Source organism: Hippocampus zosterae, chromosome 5, assembly GCF_025434085.1.
Source record: "Hippocampus zosterae strain Florida chromosome 5, ASM2543408v3, whole genome shotgun sequence".
NCBI classification, from domain to species: Eukaryota; Metazoa; Chordata; class Actinopteri; order Syngnathiformes; family Syngnathidae; genus Hippocampus; species Hippocampus zosterae.
The window spans coordinates 18,498,047-18,517,922 of NC_067455.1; the positions used below are offsets into that span (position 1 = coordinate 18,498,047).

The 19,876-nt window shown below is 41.0% G+C and overlaps 1 protein-coding gene across 4 annotated transcripts in view; it reads right to left on the minus strand.

Annotated features, from left to right (window-relative positions):
- LOC127601436 (intermembrane lipid transfer protein VPS13B-like) overlaps nucleotides 1-19,876 on the minus strand; it is a 344,543-nt gene that overhangs the window by 72,338 nt on the left and 252,329 nt on the right. For all 4 annotated transcript variants that reach the window (XM_052066676.1, XM_052066675.1, XM_052066677.1 and 1 more), the window contains 3 exons: nucleotides 17,431-17,633; nucleotides 13,451-13,667; nucleotides 11,689-11,873 (listed from right to left, as the gene is read on the minus strand). In XM_052066676.1, coding sequence (XP_051922636.1) covers nucleotides 11,689-11,873; nucleotides 13,451-13,667; nucleotides 17,431-17,633 — 605 coding nt within the window. The remainder of the gene's footprint in view (nucleotides 1-11,688; nucleotides 11,874-13,450; nucleotides 13,668-17,430; nucleotides 17,634-19,876) is intronic.

Below are 19,876 nucleotides of genomic sequence, written 5' to 3' on the forward strand. Positions count from 1 at the left end.
ATGGAACCAGAATCTATACACAATGCAAATTGCACTGATGCTATGAATCTATAAATACCAAAAGAAATATTTGTAAACATTTCACTCTTCCCAGGCACCAAGCATTTTTTGAGAGCTATTACAAAGAAAAAGGCACTGTGCTAAAGCGAATGAAAAAAAACCCTTCTCCTGGGTTATATAGCTTATTTTGCGTTAGCCAATAAACTTTATCCGAAAGGTTTTGTTTTGCTTCACTAGTATGTATAATTTAAAAGTAGGACATTGATCTACAAAATTAAACTAGGTATGTACCTGAAAAGGAAAAAAATCCTAAATATTAGGAGCACCAAATGTGTTTTAATGCTGTAACATAGTATATTGTCATGAATTGTTGTTATGACTTGTATTCTTTGGCATTTGACTCAGATTTGTTCTTGGTTTTGCTGTTTGGTGCTTTCTACCATCTTTGTTACCAATTCATTGCTTTACTGTTGTATTTGTTAGTTGTTCCATGTACAGCACTTTGTATGTTTGAACGTGCTATATAAATACAATTGAGTTGAGTTGAATTAGATAATCTGTTTCATTGTTATGTATTGTCTTGTGGCAAATATGTCGTGTTCTGTTACTTGAGTGTTGCTATTCTTAAACACAACACCGTTAGCGTTCACAACTGTGGGAATGGAGAGATACGGGCTTTGAGTGCATCTGCTGTTCCTGTGTTGATGTCAAAGACGGACACACATCAGCTGTGTTTTGGTTGTCCATAAACAGGAGTTCACTGACTAATACGTGTGTAATCCATAGCAGACACTCATATGTTAATGTAGCAAATAGGACATCATGTTACAAGACTACATCAAACACAGACGGGAAGCTTTGTGTTCTAATGCACACTTGTAGACATGACTGTCCCTATGTTAGAAATAAAATCAGGCATCAGGCACAACAGGCTTCCTTTTCAGATGATCAAGCATCCCTGTCTTGCTGCCTTGAGAGGCAGGTTTGCATCATATTAGGTATTTTTGGTTAAATAGACCAAACTTTCGGTTGCTAATGTTGATTAGCCATGTGATTGCTTTAGCCATAGTGCTTTCTGTTTACATCACGGATGACGGAAGATGACCATAACTGCACTGTGTCTCACAGAGATGCCAGCAGGAACAGCGGGAGGAAAAAAAAAAACAAAGCATCAAATAAATAAACACGTAAACACTCACAATAAATGACCCAACGACAATTGAACTAATTGTCACCAATTTTGATTGTTGACATAGTTTGGACTAGATGACGAATCTTGGCAGCCCTAAAGTATCATGAATCTGTCTTTGTTCATTGTAATACAGATGAATGTATTGCTTGTGTTTAGAAAAATACAGGGGAAGAAGATCTTGAAATATTAATCAGATATGAAATCACCATCACAATATTGAGGGGGTGAGGGCATGGTCACAATTACATTATTTTTCAAAATCGTTCAGCTGTCGCTGAATTAAATCTTTGCGTAATTTCTCCTGTTTACACCAACACAATAGATTTAATTAAAAAAAAAACGTCCTTCCTTCTTCCTTTAATGTAAGCGGCGGACAAAAGTATGACCCTTCACATTTAGGAACATTTATGCAAACTCAATTTTCAAGGGATAATGTTCAAAACTCTGCCATTGTGCAAAGATGCAAAGACACACTTTAGGTGGAAAATGCGGTTTTGTATGAATCACCTGGTTGTATTCAAGAAAAGACAATAAATAATTGTGTCTATGAAAGACAATATGGCCGTATACTGCATATGTATATACAGGTGTTCTTATGATGTGCAAGTAAATACAGTCAGCAGTGTTAGTTTCACTGTGATTGTGTGTGTATATCTTATCTGATGAACAAAATATATAACTATAAATACGTCTCACAAACACACACACACACACACGCACACACACACACACACACACACACGCACTCTCTGCTGGAAGTCTTTAAGGACTCGATGATGTAAGACTGCCAGGTTATCCCATGTCTTTAGTTAAAGTTCCCTTTTGGGTGCTGTTCAAATGCCAACAAAATGTACATATGTTGAGGGCAAGTACAGTAAATATTCCAAACTATTTCTAAATATCTTTACATCTCGGGCGGCTGGCTGATCTGACTTCCATCACTGTCAAGGACTCCAGTTTCTGCCAAACCTCAAACTATTATTTTGCATGGAGTTACTTGTCTAGGACTGATTGACACATTACAGTCCCTCTGAAGGATAATTAAAGACAGGCGACCTAAAGCAAACACACAGCATGAAGAAATGATTTCAATTTCCACAATGAACCCAGGTGTGATCTCTGAATCAAAGTTCAAGTATGCCTGTGCAACTGAAGACTCCCCAAGCTTGCTCTGACGTTCTGACTGCAAAGGTACCCTGCCCTGTTTTCCATGATTTTTATTAAAAGGTTCAACACCTCATTAGGTAGTTCTGTTGTCTATATATGTTAAAAAAACAAAACAAAACAAAAATCCAAAGTTTGTTACGTCTTGTCAGCCAGCAAAAATAAAATAAAATAATTGAATTGACACCAGCTTGAGCAATTGTTTACTCAGGAGATGCAATGATTTTTTTGTCTGAAAATGATTCCCGCCCCGCTGCCTCATGTGGGCTAAAAAATGTTAATCGCTGTGGAAAATCAGAGATGAGTGGTTATGCCAAAGTTGTGAAGTTTTTGGTGGATGAGGTGTAAAAACTCAAATCAAATTAACCACATGACTGACTATTATCTTTTTGTAGTGCATTAGCTGTGACTAATACAAATCTACTTGAGTGCTGTCCTGTTAAAACAATACTTATCTTGGCTGAAACCCATTAGTGCGCTTATTGGTTTGTCACGCAAAACAGCTCAGAAACTTCCCTCAGGATTTTATTAATTGAATTCTGAGGGCTCTATCTCATTCACAGTTCTCGGCGGCCTACGGCAAAGCATGGTTTACTGAGAGCAGACAAGCTACACCAATTGTGTGCGGGAATTTTTCTTAAACCATTCCAGCCAGTCACCTTTGCGAATGGACTCCTGGCAAACCGCTAGGACGAACCGCGCACACGGCCGTTCTCTTTTGGCAGGGATTAGACTCCAAAAAACACGCAGTGCTGCATGTTTGCAGGTATAAGAAGATACATGTACAGTGTTTACAGCCCTTTAGGGGGGAAAAAAAACTGTGGCACGAACCCAAGAGTTTAACAGACACCATGGACAATGTTAAAGTTGTTTGAGAGAAAGCACAACAGAGCATTCCACATTGATGCTGTCACCGATTGTGAACTGAAAGAATATTTTGAGCGTAAACTGATTTGGTTGTGAACAGGGGCTTTTGTGAAATGAGGTTCCACTGTAGTAAGGTGCTGGCAAGTGGTGGGTGTGTGAAGCATTGTGGGTGCCGTGAATCATACTGTAAGTGACATTGACTTTGGTGATTGATCTCCAATGGGAGCGTAAATCAAGGCAGAAATAATCCGGGTGCAAGACAGGGATCATAGAAGACACACAAAATAATTTTTGTCTTACACCCACAAAGTCTAGCCTAACTAACGAGATTCACTACAATGAAAACAAGCCTTCCGCAAGTCTAATCCAACCTGAGCCTACAGCAACTCCTACTGCTTAGCTCTGAAACGGCAACAGCAAACACCACAGCCGTACAGGAAGTACCGGTATTTGTTTTTGTTAGTTTCAGATGCAGCACGAACGTTCCATTGCTAAAATGGCTGCTAAAATGCCTACTAAAACGGACCTTTGCAGACCAAGGACTGAAGAATAGAACAACTTTAACCATTGAAGACAGGATAAAAGGAACAAAAATGAAAGATGGAGGAAGCAAAGTAAAAGGCATTATGCAAGAAATTGATTTAAGTGAAAGTGAATGCTGATCGTAAAATTCACAATTTATTTCCCTTTTTTTCTTTCTACGCTGGCTATATGAAGTGTAACATAAGTTTATGCGCACAATTATGCACTATTGGAATAAAAATAAAGAGTACACATATGTGTGTGTGTTTACATAAGATAAATTTGCTAGAGTGAAAGTCCCCTATTATGAATTTTTTTTTTGCTGCAAACATGATTTCGTTGCAGAGGAGTTTCACTGTACATCCTGTAACATGCATAAAAATAAAGATGATTTGTTGTATGATAGACAAAAGGCAAATGTGCTTATTTCATTTGTTCTGAAGTGGACCAAATTTACAGAAGTCGCCTTGCTTCTGTGACGGAGTTCAGCTCCCTGTTACAATAGCTCTAACCTACTCCTGTATCTGTGCATTTCCACCTTCTGTCTTATATGGTGTGCATTGGGTGTCATGCTAACCTGTTTTGCACTATTGACAGAATTTTAGCCTTGACATTCTTTAGTGTCGAATATTGGTGCCAAAAATGAATTGACAGTTGAATTACAACAGCTTCACTCTCCCGCGCATCATGTTAAAATATTTTCAGTACCACGGCATTTTGCAGAGAATATTTGTCAATGATGCTTTAACCGTGCAGGGTTTCACCTCAACCTGTAGCCGGAATATCCACTTGAGTGAATGAGTGAGTGAGAGAGAAAGAGTGAGAGACGGTTCGTAAAAGAGACAAGGACTAAATGGGGCATATGTTTCAAACCAAACTGTTAGAAAACCACAGCTTTTATTTTTTTAATACATATCAAACTTAATTTTGCCGGATATGCGAGTGAAGACATGCATGCTGTGATCATACGATTACAATTCCAGCACTTTGAAACAACATGTTGGATTGAACAAGTAAAGCAAATGCCAATGTAAAGGGAACTCTCTCTCTCTCTCATCCCATCTGTCAATCCGTCCATCCATCCATCTGTCCGTAACACCATCTCATCCATCCATCTTGCTTGATTATCATTATTTTCATGATTATACACTACTATACTTACTTATTTAATTGGGTTCATGTTTGATCTTCCTATTTATGCCAAGTATAATTTCCAGCTGCGGTTGCTCTTCAATTGCTGAGTTGAGTTGAGAATGGTTTTACCATACTGTATTTCCTCCTTTTGCTACCCTCTAGTTGAGGTATGACACAATCCTTGCTCCTGTCCTGTATTAATTCTCTTCCTCAGGCTTTTAGAACAAAACAGGGAGATGTTGGGAGGGGAAAAAAAGGGTAGGTGGAAAAAAAGGACACCTGCGTATGAGTCAGTCCACAGTGCACTGAAAATGTGTCAATGAGTACCCTTCTTTCTCTTTCTGACCCATCATCACTTTGGCCCTCTGTAGGTGCAATTATGCGGTGGTGCTATCAGAGATCTGTCAATTTCCAGATCCAACATGCTTCAGCCTGCCACTTTGCTTCATCTGTGTGAATATTTTAGAGGCAGTAAGCTGGGATAGGCTCCAGAACCCCCCGCGACCCTAGTGAGGATCAAGCGGCTCGGAAGATGAATGAATGAATGAATAATATGACGGAGGAAAAGTAGTAGTTTGGAATGCCCATTGGACGACACTGGGAGTCGTTGGGAAACCACAACTATTTCAATGCAGGGGAACTTGATTTTATAAATACGATCTGCTCTGGGGAAACGCAAAAGGTATGGCTCAGAACTCCAGCCGCTCAACCCCTACCTTTATCCATTCAGCCAAGTAGAGACGGGGAGCACATCAGCAGCAGATATGATTTGTGGCGGTCACAAGAAGAGGATGAGGGAAGAGTCAAAATATGGATCACATTTTGTCCACGTGCAATCACTCTTAAAGAGGTATTTTCAGAAAACTTTACATGACAGGTAGGAGAATGATGGGAATTACAAGACAGCTTTCTCTGCTCCCTATTTCTTTTCCTACGCCTCTCACTTTACATTTCTCAAAATCTATCAGCCTCCATCTCTGTGTGGCTCTGTGGTAATTCTAGAGGCCTGAGAAATAATGACTGCCTCGGTTTCCCCCTCACTCTGTAGTGTCTATATGCGAAGTGAGTCGAATTCTTTTTGGAGAAGAAACCAAATCATTTGTGTTTTTAATGGCTGCATTTCCGTCCTTAAACTCTTCATTTTCTTTTTCTGGTCTTGGGAGGAAGTGAAATAATTAAAACATCTGCACTTCTACATCAAGTAAGGCTTGTTGCTTGATGGCCAAAGGCTTGAATCTATTACATCTGGGATCACAATGACTTTTGGCTGATGACTGAGGGGTCCAGTTCAAATAACCCCCTTGAACCTCAGCTTTCCGCTCGCACACAACCGAAAGACTGATGTGAGTATTTGGACACAAGTATGAGGCTAGTTTGGCTGTGTAACACCATAACAGACAGAGCCAATACATGATGAACACTTCACAATGATATTTTACAAAAGGTCAGGCATTTTTCAAATAGAGAACCATGCATCGAGGCCATTCGACCCACAGCCTGCAAAATAATGCTAATTACCCACTACACCTATAGCACACACTTAGCTAGCTCACAGCTAAAAAAAAAAACTTTTTTCTCGCATGGTTAGTTCCGACTGTCTGTGACTTTCTCATGGCTTATTACACAGTGGGCTCCATCATATCCAGCATGGATTCTACAGAGATAAATTATCTCACCATTTCACATTACCCAAAGGTGGTTTCAGTAATAGCTGGGTGCTCAGAACCTGCTCCTGTCAACACATGAATGAAACACTCATCATTTGTTTAACAGACTTATTTTAGGCCAGGAACATGCCAGATGACAGGGGGGATTAGAAGATGTGGAAAACACATGTTCATCAACCACAGGTTGCGTTCAGCATTTCTTGCCATGTACCTCATTTTCACACATAACTTCGAAGTCATCTGCTGCAAGATTTCATCAATGTGGTATTTGAAATATTGGCAGTTGATGTACTAATTACCTTCATTAAGGGTTGAAAGTGTATTATTCTTAAATAGTTTACACATTTTGGTGCAACAAAATCAGTGATGGGCAGCAACACATTTACTTCTCTCATTTAAAGATCTTGTCAAAAGTTTGGTTACATCAGACACCATTACTCAAAAATAAGTTACACGCAAGTTTAAATGAACTTTTTGCCAAATTAAAAGTGCACTCACTCAAGATTATGCGGAACATTCCAAGATGTTTTCACTAAACATCGCCAAGGCCTCTGATGATCACACCGAGCACCATTAGGTCAGAACCGGTCTATGAAGGAAAACCTTTGATTTCCATCAATCAGGAATGTCTTGCACAAGCCAGCATCATCAGCCCAAACATTGTTTTTGTGTATAAGTAACAAGCCAGGAATCAACAAAATCTGCCATTAACTGAAACCTGATGAAACAAGTGTCAAGTATAGCCAGATACTTCATTTAGGCCAAGGAAATTTTGTTTTTCAATTGTTGTCTAGGAAAGACAGAAAGGTGCTGGCCCAACCTCATCAATCACATATGGACAAAGGACATTTCTTCCGGAGTGTCGAGGCATGTCATTGACTTATATGACCAGTACCAACCAATGATGGAAGCTTTGTTCTGTGGGTCAAATTATTGGAAAATTTAACTGGTGCGATGCTTTGGCTATTAATATTGAACAGGTACGACTACTTCTGAGTTCTCCAGCACAACTAACTGTATTATGTTTGGGCCTCAAACATATTGTACCTGTAGATCCAAAGTCATTATAGCTCAATGGCTTCATGAAGTACTACCTAATGAAGTGGCAGTGTTGCAGCCAGAAAAGTCTTTGAATTGCTGTAAAAATTCTGCTCAAGACTACATTGATGATAATGTTTTACCGAATATCATAGTCGTCTAATATATATTCATACAAAACTCCTTGATACAGGTTCATCATGCCTTCTTGGGAGTAAGCTAAACGCTGAATAAATTGTGAAATCCACATGGATAGTTTGGGTTCAAGAAGACGTACAGATACATGGCATAAAATCAAGACATATTAAGGCGGACAAAGAGTAAATAACAGCGCACTTTAAAATGGACGACGACATACACAGTGACACAAATTGAACTCCAGTCACCTGTCCCAAAACATTGCCAAGACCAGAGATAAGGTTGATGCACTTAACGTATGTACACACTGTCCATAACCTCAAAAAAATAAAATATAACCGTCATATGTACAATATACAGTATATCATACATTTTATCTTGTATTTATTCATTCATTCATTCATCTTCTGAACCGCTTTATCCTCACTAGGGTGGCTGGAGCCCATCCCAGCTGACTTCGAGCAGTAGGCGGGTGACACCCTGAATCGGTTGTCAGCCAATCGCAGGGCACACAGAGACGAATAACCACGCACACCCACACTCACACCTAGGGACAATTCTGAGTGTTTAATCAGCCTGCTATGCCTGTTTTTGGAATGTGGGAGGAAACCGGAGTACCCAGAGAAAACCCGCACAGGCCTGGTGAGAACATGCAAACTCCACACAGGGAGGCTGGAGCTGGAATTTAACCAGGTACCTCTGCACTGTGAAGTCGATGTGCTCACCACTGGACTACCGGGCCACCCTTGTTGTATTTATGATATCCAAAATATATACCTGTAGTTGTATCACAACTCTACCAACATTCACTGCACGGCATTACAAGTTGGCAAAAAAAAAAAACAAACAAACAAAAACCCCCCAAAGTTACCATACGTCAGGCAGACAAAAGATGCCACAATCATCATGAATGCAACACAAAATAATTAATGGAGGAATTGTTGAACGACAGACACACAGAAAATACTGGAAAAGGTCCCCACCGACTTCCAGCTTTCATGGAAAATTATAAATAAGCAAGCAAACATACAAACGTGATCCTCACAAGCATTAGATCCCGCATTCATAACCCACATCAGCATACTTATGGTACTTTACAATCACTCAACTCAGCTTTATTAATACTGTATTGCACTTAAACAATAACATCATACACAGGCAAAAGGAAGGCCTTGCCAAAGTGGACACACTCTCAGCCATCATGAGCAGGTCATTCATGGAAGATCTGGAACTTAAGTGTCATAAAAACAGCACCCACACTTTGGAACATAAGACTTTGGAGGAATTGAGTGGACAGCATACAGGGAATAATTAAAAAAGGACCAGCCCAAACACTCACAAAACAAGTTATCAGGATGGTCTAAGATGGCAACATAAAAGTCAAGCACAAAAAAGTAACAGATAATTCCATAGCATTATCCGGCATGGGAAGGGTTCAACGAAAGGGTACAACCGGCCTTGAGGAAACATGATGCGAACACTCACACAGCAAAGCCAAACAAAAGACTCAGACAAATACTGGTAAACCAAGGACAAAATTGAGAAAAAGAATGAAGTCATACACAAAAATACCCTGCAAGTCATGCAATATGACATGCAATGGGGACACAGGCAGGGCATTAAACACATGAAAAAACAACAACACTGCAATGTGGAAATGGAATGTGGAAAGGAAACAACAGGGAGGCACACATGTGAAATGAAAGAAAAAGCAGAGCAGACAAACTTGAAATCGGCCATTAACGACCACTGCAAGAGAGAAAAACACATTATGGACTGGGACAATGCCAAAGTCATCCATGCTGAAAGTAACAAAATAGCACAACTGCATTAAAAAAGCCAGACATCAGAAAATAGGCTCTGGGGACAACCAACAGAGGTGACGGATCCTACACAGTCCTCGAAAAGGTGCAAGAATGCAAGGAGCGCCAAACTAACTTGCATTAAAAAAAAACACATCACAGTAATACCACGTGAACCTCTAATGGAGGCAACAGAAGTGAAAGAAGCATGCATGTAAGGTCAATCACAGGGATGCTCTGGTCGATCGATAGGCAATAAATATCGGTTGATATTCATGAAAAAGTATGTGATCAGTGAACGTGATCAAAGCCTTTCATGGTTGATCGAGCACCCTATTTATCAAATTTTTCTGGTCGGGGGGTGACGAACTTGCCCGATATATTTCTTTTCCATTTTTACTTCATGGAACAAGAAAACAGCATAAGAACACAACATATTACTGCCTTTTTATTCCATTACTGTATTGATAAGCGTTGGCAAAAAAGTCACCCTAATGGGGATGATTTTCTCTTCACATGCATTGGTTTTGCCTTCGATGGAAACGACTGTCACCGCTGCTGGAGGACTAGCATTAGCATCTCGCTTCATTGCGCTAAGCTCAGCAGTTGGAAACTTTTGATGGCCACCAAGAGTTTGAGAATGAGCAGCGGTTGCTTTCCGGACTTGTTGACATTCAATTTTGATTGCTGCAGTGATCTCAGTAGTCAGTGTTATAATTCTCAATTTTATCATTTACATTATGGTCATTTACATTATGGCAGAGCGGTATGATATAACGTCACATCAGATCTCTTCAAGGTGACACCAGTGTTCAGAAAAAAAAAAAAAAAAACGATGACACCTAGATGTTACTAGAAGCACTCTTCTTATTTTACTTCAACAACTTTTTCGATTTTTTAAGACACTTAATTATTAAATTATTAATTTAATAGTCATAGTCCAGCAGGATTGCCAATGTAGCATATGGACTCCTTGCGATCTTAACATAAAACATGAGATGGAGTAAAATTGTTTTGTCAAAAACAGCATATATTGCTCCATCAGTTAAAAGGAGAACATAAGGACATTCAAGAAAGTGGGACATGCCATTCAAATAATGCTGGCAAGAGAGGCGGTGCAATGAAATGCATAAAACTAAAGATAGACGAAAAGACTGGATGTCTCATCCCTCACCGAACCTCAGTTGACTCAGTAGCTGCAAGAGCCTGCCAAAAACATAACCTCATCAGAGTTTGAAGACACCTGGCTTTTCACACCAGGACATGTAAAATGACTTTTACAGCTGTCTCACCGTCCATTACATGTTTGGAGGGACAGCAGGGCTCCATGTCATTCAATAACATGTAAGGTGTAGGTCTCTCCAGACTCAAATCATGAGAATCCTATTGGCACACAGCCCAGTTTGGTGAAGTTATTTGTAGTGTACTTCACTGTGAATGATGTCGAGCAAGGAGCAGTGAAGAAACTTTGTGCATTATCTCTGGCCCTTACCGCCTTTGTTAGGCCAGCGGAACTACGAGACTAATAAATATATCCTGTCGGATTGCATATCATATCGTCACTCTTGGCATCCTCTCGATGTGTTATCATAGATAATGTGATAGACTGAATGTCTGTGCTCGGGCAGGATGTTATAAGACTGAGGTGTACGTCCGAATATTATAAGCCACCTTGGCGTGCCCAACTACAGATGCTCCGATGAGGCCAATTCTGTCAGGAGCAGACAAACTCAACTGTCGGCTCAGCACACTCACATTAACATAGTCAACCACCCTTTTCCAGACACTGTCGTCCCACGTAGGAAAGCTCTGCAGCTCTCAGCCGGAAATGTCACGCAACAATTTTAGTAATATATGTTGAAGAGTAGTTCCAAAAACCAAGACACCACGGAAAATCCAGTAAACACAAACTGTAAAAGTATACTGTTATGAATCATGACTGGTGTCACGGTTTGGTTGAGTGCAGTGGAGCTAAATACTCTACGCAAGAGAGTCGTCAGTCGAGATGATGTCAAGGGGCGCCAATCTGACCAATAGCTTCTGTTGAAGTGAAACACTCACATGGTTGATTATCTATAAATTCAAGCATCTATACTACTTGCTCTAAATCATACAGGTTTTGTAAGTTCATGGACGTAATAACTCCCCCCCCCCCCATTTTTACCTGTAAGGCATCCCCGAGGTCAGCCATACTGATTTCCGGGTCCTCTGTGGTGTTGAAAGGAACTGGAGTTATCCTGATGAAGGTGAGGACACGAGGTTCAGGATACCTCCACAGCATTAGTCCGCCGCTATCTTCTGTTTCACCGTAGAACACAACCTCATGTGGTCCTGGCCATCTTTGAGAACCTGCCAAAAAGTAAGAGTTGTAACATGAGGTATACAATGCAGGTGCGCAGAGCCGCAGACACACAGTTGCACAAAATGGTATCTGAACTCATGGAATTACCTGGATCATTGCATCGTTGGGCATACAATGTGATCTTCATGTAAGTCAAAACAAATAGCCAACCATTTTTCTTGAACTAAAGCCACACAAACTGGGCTGTACCCTGAATGTCTAAAATAGGTAAGTTATATCGAATTTGATTTCGTATTTACTTCGTGTGACATACCGCTACTGTATTAAAAATGGCTTGATAATCTGAAACATTTGTGTGAGACGAAGAGTATTTAAAAAAAAGGTGCAGCCTTCATTTGTTTCTCTTTTTTTCTCATTTCCTGTGAGAAAAGTAATTCCTTGTCAGATCTCATGGATACATTCTGAATGAAAATCTGATCTGGATTTTGACCAGAGATTGTAAAACTTCGGGGTGATGCATTTATAGGTGTTTCTATGGAACCCAAAACAAAAACATCAATGTTTCCATGTTTTCAGAATGTTTATGCGAACAAGAAGCAATATAAACAGCGGGGTTGAGTAAACTTTTTTTTCTGTAGCGTAAACAGTCATTGACTGCACCATGGCAAGCACCTGAAAAAGCCGGATGACATGGATCAAAACATTTGAGTGGTGTTTGAATAAAATTGCGGCTGCTGTTTCGTATCCAAGTCCTTTGGAATAATGTTTATTTTTTGGGGGAGGGGGAAACAAAAAGTGGGTCTCCTGGGGGTACAAAACTGATACTCTTTGTAGAGAACATATTTTAAGGAGTAGCAAAATCTGTCTGTGGGCAAATGTTTCTTTCATCTTAAGAGGCCGGCATATAACTCCGCTGCAAACAGAGGATGAAACAAAAGCAAAACCAGACACTTTCATGGCTTTGCTTTCAGTCGCATTAGCAGAGACCCTTTTTTTTTTATTTTTCTCCCTATATCTTTCACTTCTCTCTGAGTCCCTTCCATCCTTTTGTCAGCCCTCGGGGGGCGCTTGCACTTCTCTGTACTTCGGGGACTGCTTTCCTCTGCCAGTTGACAACATGTTGCAAACAGATTGTTCCCCGCGTCCTTGTTCTAGGAATATACATTCTTCAAAGATGCAAGAGTAAAACAGTGGGGGCGGGAAAAAAAAACTAATGCAAAGAGTCAACCACAGTTGACAAAGTGGATGACTTGTCTCTAGCTAAGGAGAAGTTTGATCCTCTTTGTATCATGTTCTTTTGTGTGCATGTCGAGAGCAGCACACGCAAAGCACCAAGAAAGTGAATACACAGCATGTTACTGAAAGTGCAACCAGCCAGATAAGTCTGATTAAACTCCTGTCCATAGAGGACTTTGATTGATCTGCTCCATACACTCTCAAGGCGCTGAAAGACAGTTTGTTAACTATTTTAACCACACTGACTACGTGATGATAGAAAAATCAGTTCAACTTAGTCCCAAATTAAACTAACTTAATATATGTTCCGAACAGACAGAAAATCTCGCTCAGATACCTTGGAATACATATTTTCAGCCGTGTTTCCACGAACAAGTACCATTTATACCTGAGTCCTGGATGTACTGAAAGTGTCCTGTTCGCAGGTCATCAGAGCTGTGTTCTGAGCGAGAACAGGGGGAACCCGGAGAGGACGGTGGCTGGGTCTGGAAGGTCTGGCCTCTAGGGAAGTTTTCCAGCGAGTCCCCTTTCTGTGCAGAGTGATATGCTTGGAGGTGTTCCTCCACCAGCCTCAGGCAGTTAAGATGTTCCTGTCCCCAGAAAACCTGTCAAGCAAAAGTACAGCAGCAGGACTTCAAATGAGTGGAGAAAACCCAACTAACATAGCTCGATGATTAATTCAAGGAAAAAACGGTTTGGGAGTACAGTGTGTGAAACAGAAAAGTATGCACTTCATGAATCAGTGTTACATATTTGGCTCCAGTGAAAAAAATCTGCCATTTTCCACTTCAAAATTCGACAAACAACACCCCATAATGACAATGTGCCCTAAAAGTTAAGATTTTGACAAATGTATTTGTCACCGAGCTCCAGCGTTCCTGTATGGAAAGAGGAGAACCTCCCAAAAGGAGAATCACCTCTGCAGCAATACACACATCAGGCCTCAATGGTAGAGTGGCCAGATAGAAGCCACTGCTTCACAAAAGGCAGCTGGCCAGGAGGTTGCCCAACGCCACCTGGCGTGACCATGAGAGGCATAACTCTCGAGACTGATGAGATTTATAAACACGCCAAACACTTGGGCGTGAAAGGCAAGTTTTATATTTAGAGGAAACCAGGCACCACTCATCACCTGGCCAATACCATCCCTTCAGTGAAAGAAACATGGAGAAGAAAAGCGTGGATTTTTCAGAAGCAGGAACTGGGAGACTAGTGAGAAAAGAGGGAAAACTACTGCAGCAATACACACAGACATCCCGGATGGAAAACCTGCTCCAGAGTGCACTTGACCTCAGACTGGGGCGGTAGTTCATCTTTCAGCAGGACACGAGTTTGAGCACAGAGCCAAGATAGCAAAGGAGTGGCATGCAGACAACTCTGTGAATGTGCTTGAGTGGCTCAGCTAGAATGTATACTTGACATTGATTCAACGTCTCTGAAGACATTTGAAAAAGGTTGTTTACTGATCCGCCCCGTCCAACCTGATGCCGCTGATGAGCTGCTGCAAGGAAATGGGCAAAAGTGCCCAACTTTAAAGTACTTGGTGTTCCAAGCTTGAGGCGTCCCGTTCAAAAAGGCTGTAATCGTGACCAGATCCATCAACACAGAATTGGAGAATATGTATGCACTCCATGTGGTGCATTCATTTTCATATGCTAATTAGTTACCGTATTTATCCATCCATCCATTTTCCAATCCACTTTATCCTCACGAGGGTCGCAGGGGGCGCTGGAGCCTATCCCAGCCGTCTCCGGGCAGTAGGCGGGGGACACCCCGAACCAGTTGCGAGCCAAACACAGGGCACACAGAGACGAAAAACCATCTGCGCTCACACTCACACCAAAGGACAATTTGGAGTGTTCAATCAGCCTGCCATGCATGTTTTTGGAATGTGGGAGGAAACCGGAGTACCCGGAGAAAACTTACGCAGGCCCGAGGAGAGCATGCAAATTGCACACAGGGAGGCCGGAGCCGTGATTGAACCCACAACCTTTGCACTGTGAGGTTGACGTGCTAACCACTGGACCGCCCTAGCTATTTATTTATTTAATTAACTTGCAGAAAAGGTCATTTTGGCTGTTGTGTGGAGAATATTGAAAACAAAAATATTTTGAATTGTGGCTGTAACATACAATGTGAGAAAAGTGAAGCTCTGTGAATAATTTCTGAATGCACTGTCAGCACGCATAGCAGTTATCTGCACAGGTGACTCAGAGGTGTTACGCACAAGCCCCCCATAATTATCGGCATCACTGGGTATGATGTGTTAAAAGCCTTAACATTAATTCATTTTTTAATCGCAGGAGCCTACTCTCATTCTGAAAATTGTAGAAATGTCCCCATTAAAAAAATGCATAATCAATTGAAGAGGAGAGTGCAGAAGAAAAACTCGCTGAGTGAGAGATTGCCTGAAGAGGAATGGTCTAAGATCCCTCTTTCTGTATTCTCCCAACTTGTGAAACATTAGGAGACAATCAGGCGCTGCTTTGTTGGCTAAAAGTGACTGTACAAAGTACAGTCAAAACTCGTTTTTCAAAAGTCTATATGTTTTCAACCAAATTGATTTTCGACCCAAAATTTAGATTTTCTTTATGCCTCGGATTACGCCCGAAAATCGGTTCTTGACCAAACTGAGCGCACTTGAATGCGTCACTTGACTCCTTTCGCCTTCCTTACACGAAGAAGTGACGTTTCATTGGTCAGACGAGGAAGTGACGCTTCCTCGCGTAGCGTTCCATTGTGAGCGGATGTGTTCAATATAGATTTAAATTTTTTATTTTTTAAAAAAAAGAGAGTGGTTTCGGTTTTCGCACAAATCGGTTTTCAAACAGCCTTCTGGAACGGATTATGGTCGAAAACCGATGTATGACTGTACTAACGTCAAGGGTGCTAATGATTGTGCCACATGGGGATTTGACGGAAAAATAACAATTTGTTACTGTGGATTTTTTCCCCCCCACTGAATAAATGCACTTGAATTGGTTGGAATTTCCTCTTTTTTTCATTCTCAATCGTTATGTCTACATTATTTAGGGGGAAAAAAATACCCTACCTGAATTTATCAAAAGCTAAACAATACATCTTAACCAGGAGTGTCAATAATTATGGAGGGAGCTATATTTGCAGTCATTTTTCACCATTTTCCTCCACAACAAGATGAGAAACAATCACATGAGTCAAGACGTGACAGTATATCATCAAGAAATACCCAACACAACCTAATGGTGACCCCCTTCCCACACTCCATCAAAGTGAGTCTGCTGGGGTTTGGACAAAGCAACAGGAATCTCTGAGTCAAAAGCTTTTCACACATGGTGCTGTGTGCCTGCCCGCTACCACCTAATGCGTGCATACGGGTTTATGACTAAACTCTGAAAACAGGAAAATTTGGGGAGTTTCTTTTCAGCCATTTGGAGAGAGAAAATAAGATGAAGAAATCGGAAGGAATTCCAGTGGTTTTTGTACAGCACTTGATTAAAACACCACAAACACCAATATTTTCAAAGGGAAACATGCTATTATGTATTAAGGGCACCCGCTGAAAAAAAGATAGAGAGCAGGGTCACTCTGAAGAAGTGATGTGGAACAATACATTAGTAATAATGCAATCAGTTCGTCACACTGACGAGGGGATTTTTTTTTCAGATGGGACATTATGTAACTGAGAAAAAAAAAAGAAGCCACATATAAAATATAACCCAGCCTAGAAATAGCCTAATAATGTTCCACTACTTGACAGATGAATCCTTAAGTCACGTGTGACACAAAAGTGGTTAGGACTGCACGACTGTCCGTGTTTTATGTTATGTGCTGTGTTTATTATTTTACTTTATGTTAACTGTTTTGTTCAGCGCTTTGTTAGAGCTCCCGCTGTTGTGAAAGCGCTATATAAATCAGCATGTATTGTATTGTCACACACAAACACCTGCAAGCATGCGCACACACACACACACACACACACACACACACACACACGCATACACACACACACACACACACACACACACACACACACACCCGCGCGCGCGCGCGGTGGTCACGACTGATTTTTAGGATTCAATGCCTCCTCTCGTACTACAATTACACCCGTTTTCACCGAATTCAAGAGGAAGAAGAGTCTGAACAATCACAACATTTCGTTGTATGCAATGCAATGACAATAAAGGCGATTCTGATTCGGATTCTGACCTGATTCTGAATAGTTTATGTTTTGTATATTATGCTTGGAAAAAAAAGCACTCCATCTAAAATGCTAAAATGGAATAACAATCACAATCTAACAATAAGAAGACTTAGCCCCAAATGTTGGTGAGGTGCTTGACCTCTTACGAATGTACTGCAACTATGACGTATAGACGGTATTTCGACCTGCAGCAGGCCTCCCTTCAGGTCCAGCAGCAGTTTAGGTGGACCAGGCTCAGGTCCAGGACTGCCACTATGTCGACACCACCTAGCCTCCAGCGAGCCGCTGCAAGAAAATGGCCCCAGTAGAAGATGACTTCTGTCCTTCAGCCCTGTCATCATCAGTACATCTTGCAGCTCCAGCTGCACAGAAGCAGATTGTACTGCATCTGGGAGAACAGGAAAAGTGACGAGAAATAAGGAGAGGTTACACAACCATTTAAAAACATTGGACAAGAACAATGGAAAATGTTAGATCAGTCATAGCCCACACTATCCACAGACATATTACATTAGCTTTTGAAGTAGATGAAATACAGGAGAAAGCAATCAAACGCAATTTCAGTTTGTTCATTGAGTAACTCCCATCAAACCTACATTCCCTCGAGGTTGAACCGTTTCCTGTTCAATAATTCCAGACCCACAACAGTTTTGAAGGCAACTTGTGCATCACACATGTCACAACTGCGGAACACCGGTGACGGTGGAGAGGAGAAAAATGTTGACAAATATGAAATTGTAAATTGAGGCGCGTTGTGGTAAAGTTCCACCTGATGTCTCTGTGCCAGTTTCCCGTGACAATATTGCTAATAATAAAAGAACAAAGGAATGCACTGTACATTGACATGTGAACTTCATCATTGAGGAAACCTCTTGAATTTGACACAGCGAGGACCTGCGCCACCATCTCATGTCGGCTAGGTCACGAACGCAAAATATACAGGACGATGCCGCTTTATTTATATAGCATGATACAGACATTTACTGTAGAAACAGGTCAGTATGACTTAAAACAATGCCTGCGCAGTTATTAAAGGTTCAACATGATGGTGACAGTTTGACTTCGGCTCAGATTCTTTCAATTATAACTGATCTTTCTGGGAAAAAAAATAAAACAAGAATCAGGCCACTACTGTTTTTCTTTAGCGTGTGCTGCTAATCAACATGATTAAACAATGACAGTGAGACTGGGGGGGAAAGAGGGAAAAAAACACGGTGAGATCCACATGGCGAAGCCAAACACCCACTCATCCTGAAATAAGCAAACATAGCAGGAGCCACCACAGTAAGACAGCACTCTCGGTCCTTTCCATTTAATCGCAGATGGGTCATTAACTGTGGTCAAAGGCTGTCCAGAAGTTGGCAGAAGTCCCCATAAATCAACAGACTCCAACCCCATCTCGTAGTTGTTAACATGGCGGGGCTGAGTTGGTCAGTCACAGCAACAGCAGCAGCCCATTTGGAAACCTCAAACCAAAATGACTAATAATGCCCTGTGAAGTGGCCCTTTGCCTTTTGACGGCAGTAATGGTCCCTGCACTGTGCTTGGCTCTGAGTCCTGGGAAGCAGAAAAGTAGAGCGTGCACATACTAGAGTCCCCATTATTTTACACAGATGTGGCTAACGTAGTGTATATTTTAATATATCGTTAGCCTTACAGCAAAATTGCACGAGTCCTTATTAACTAACATGATATAAAAACAAGATGCTTTCTACATTTTTTTTCGTTTATAGAGTCTCAGTCATCCAGGTCATGGCAATCCACAAAGGTAGACAAGTGGATTCTTAGTGGATTCTTAGTGTTTTGTGAATTTGTTGGGGTCTGGTGGGGGTTGGGGGTTATTCTTATTTTCCGGAAAAAAAATGGAATCTGACTTCTGCAGCTAAGCTATTGGGTAAACAAATATATCATTTCCAAAAAAAATGGCAATGACCGATGAATGAAACGGATACTGTATCAATGTCATTACATATTTTTTGGTGTATGCGTGTGACTTGGGCAAATAAGAGTGGGGGAATTCTGTCCATCATCCTGCCAAAAAAAAAAAATGCAGCTGCATACAGGTGAGGTTATTGCCAGTGTTCCAAGTGGAATATGATATCCAGCGGACTACATACTTAGCACATGATTCATTTGCCAATTCCTGTATCCAATGTATAATGACGCAACCCATTTCATATTTAAACCACAGCTGTTTGCAGAAATTCCACTGGGCTCTTCTGGGGTGATGTAGGATAGGTGAACTTTTCAAGTAGAAATGGAAAGTGGGAGTGGAACAGGAGCTGATTAACCAAGGAGACAAAATGCATGGAGACTTTGGGAGGGTGGAGGTTGTGAATGACAGACATTAAGTGATGTAAATGACACACATCTTTTCCAGACTTGGTAAACTGACTCAGATATGTCTTATCCAATGTTGGAGCTTAACATCACAACAGCAGTGTTCCAATGAAAAAGGGCTTTTCGTGTCTAAATCATTTTGAAACATTACACATGGATGAGTCATTTGTCCAGGACAGATGCTATTGATACATGTTGGCAGTTTACCTGCTAAGGTCTTTGCGTGTTGTGGTGTTCAGAGCGATGTTATTTATTGAACAGGTTTATTTTTATGGTGAGGATTTATTTGAC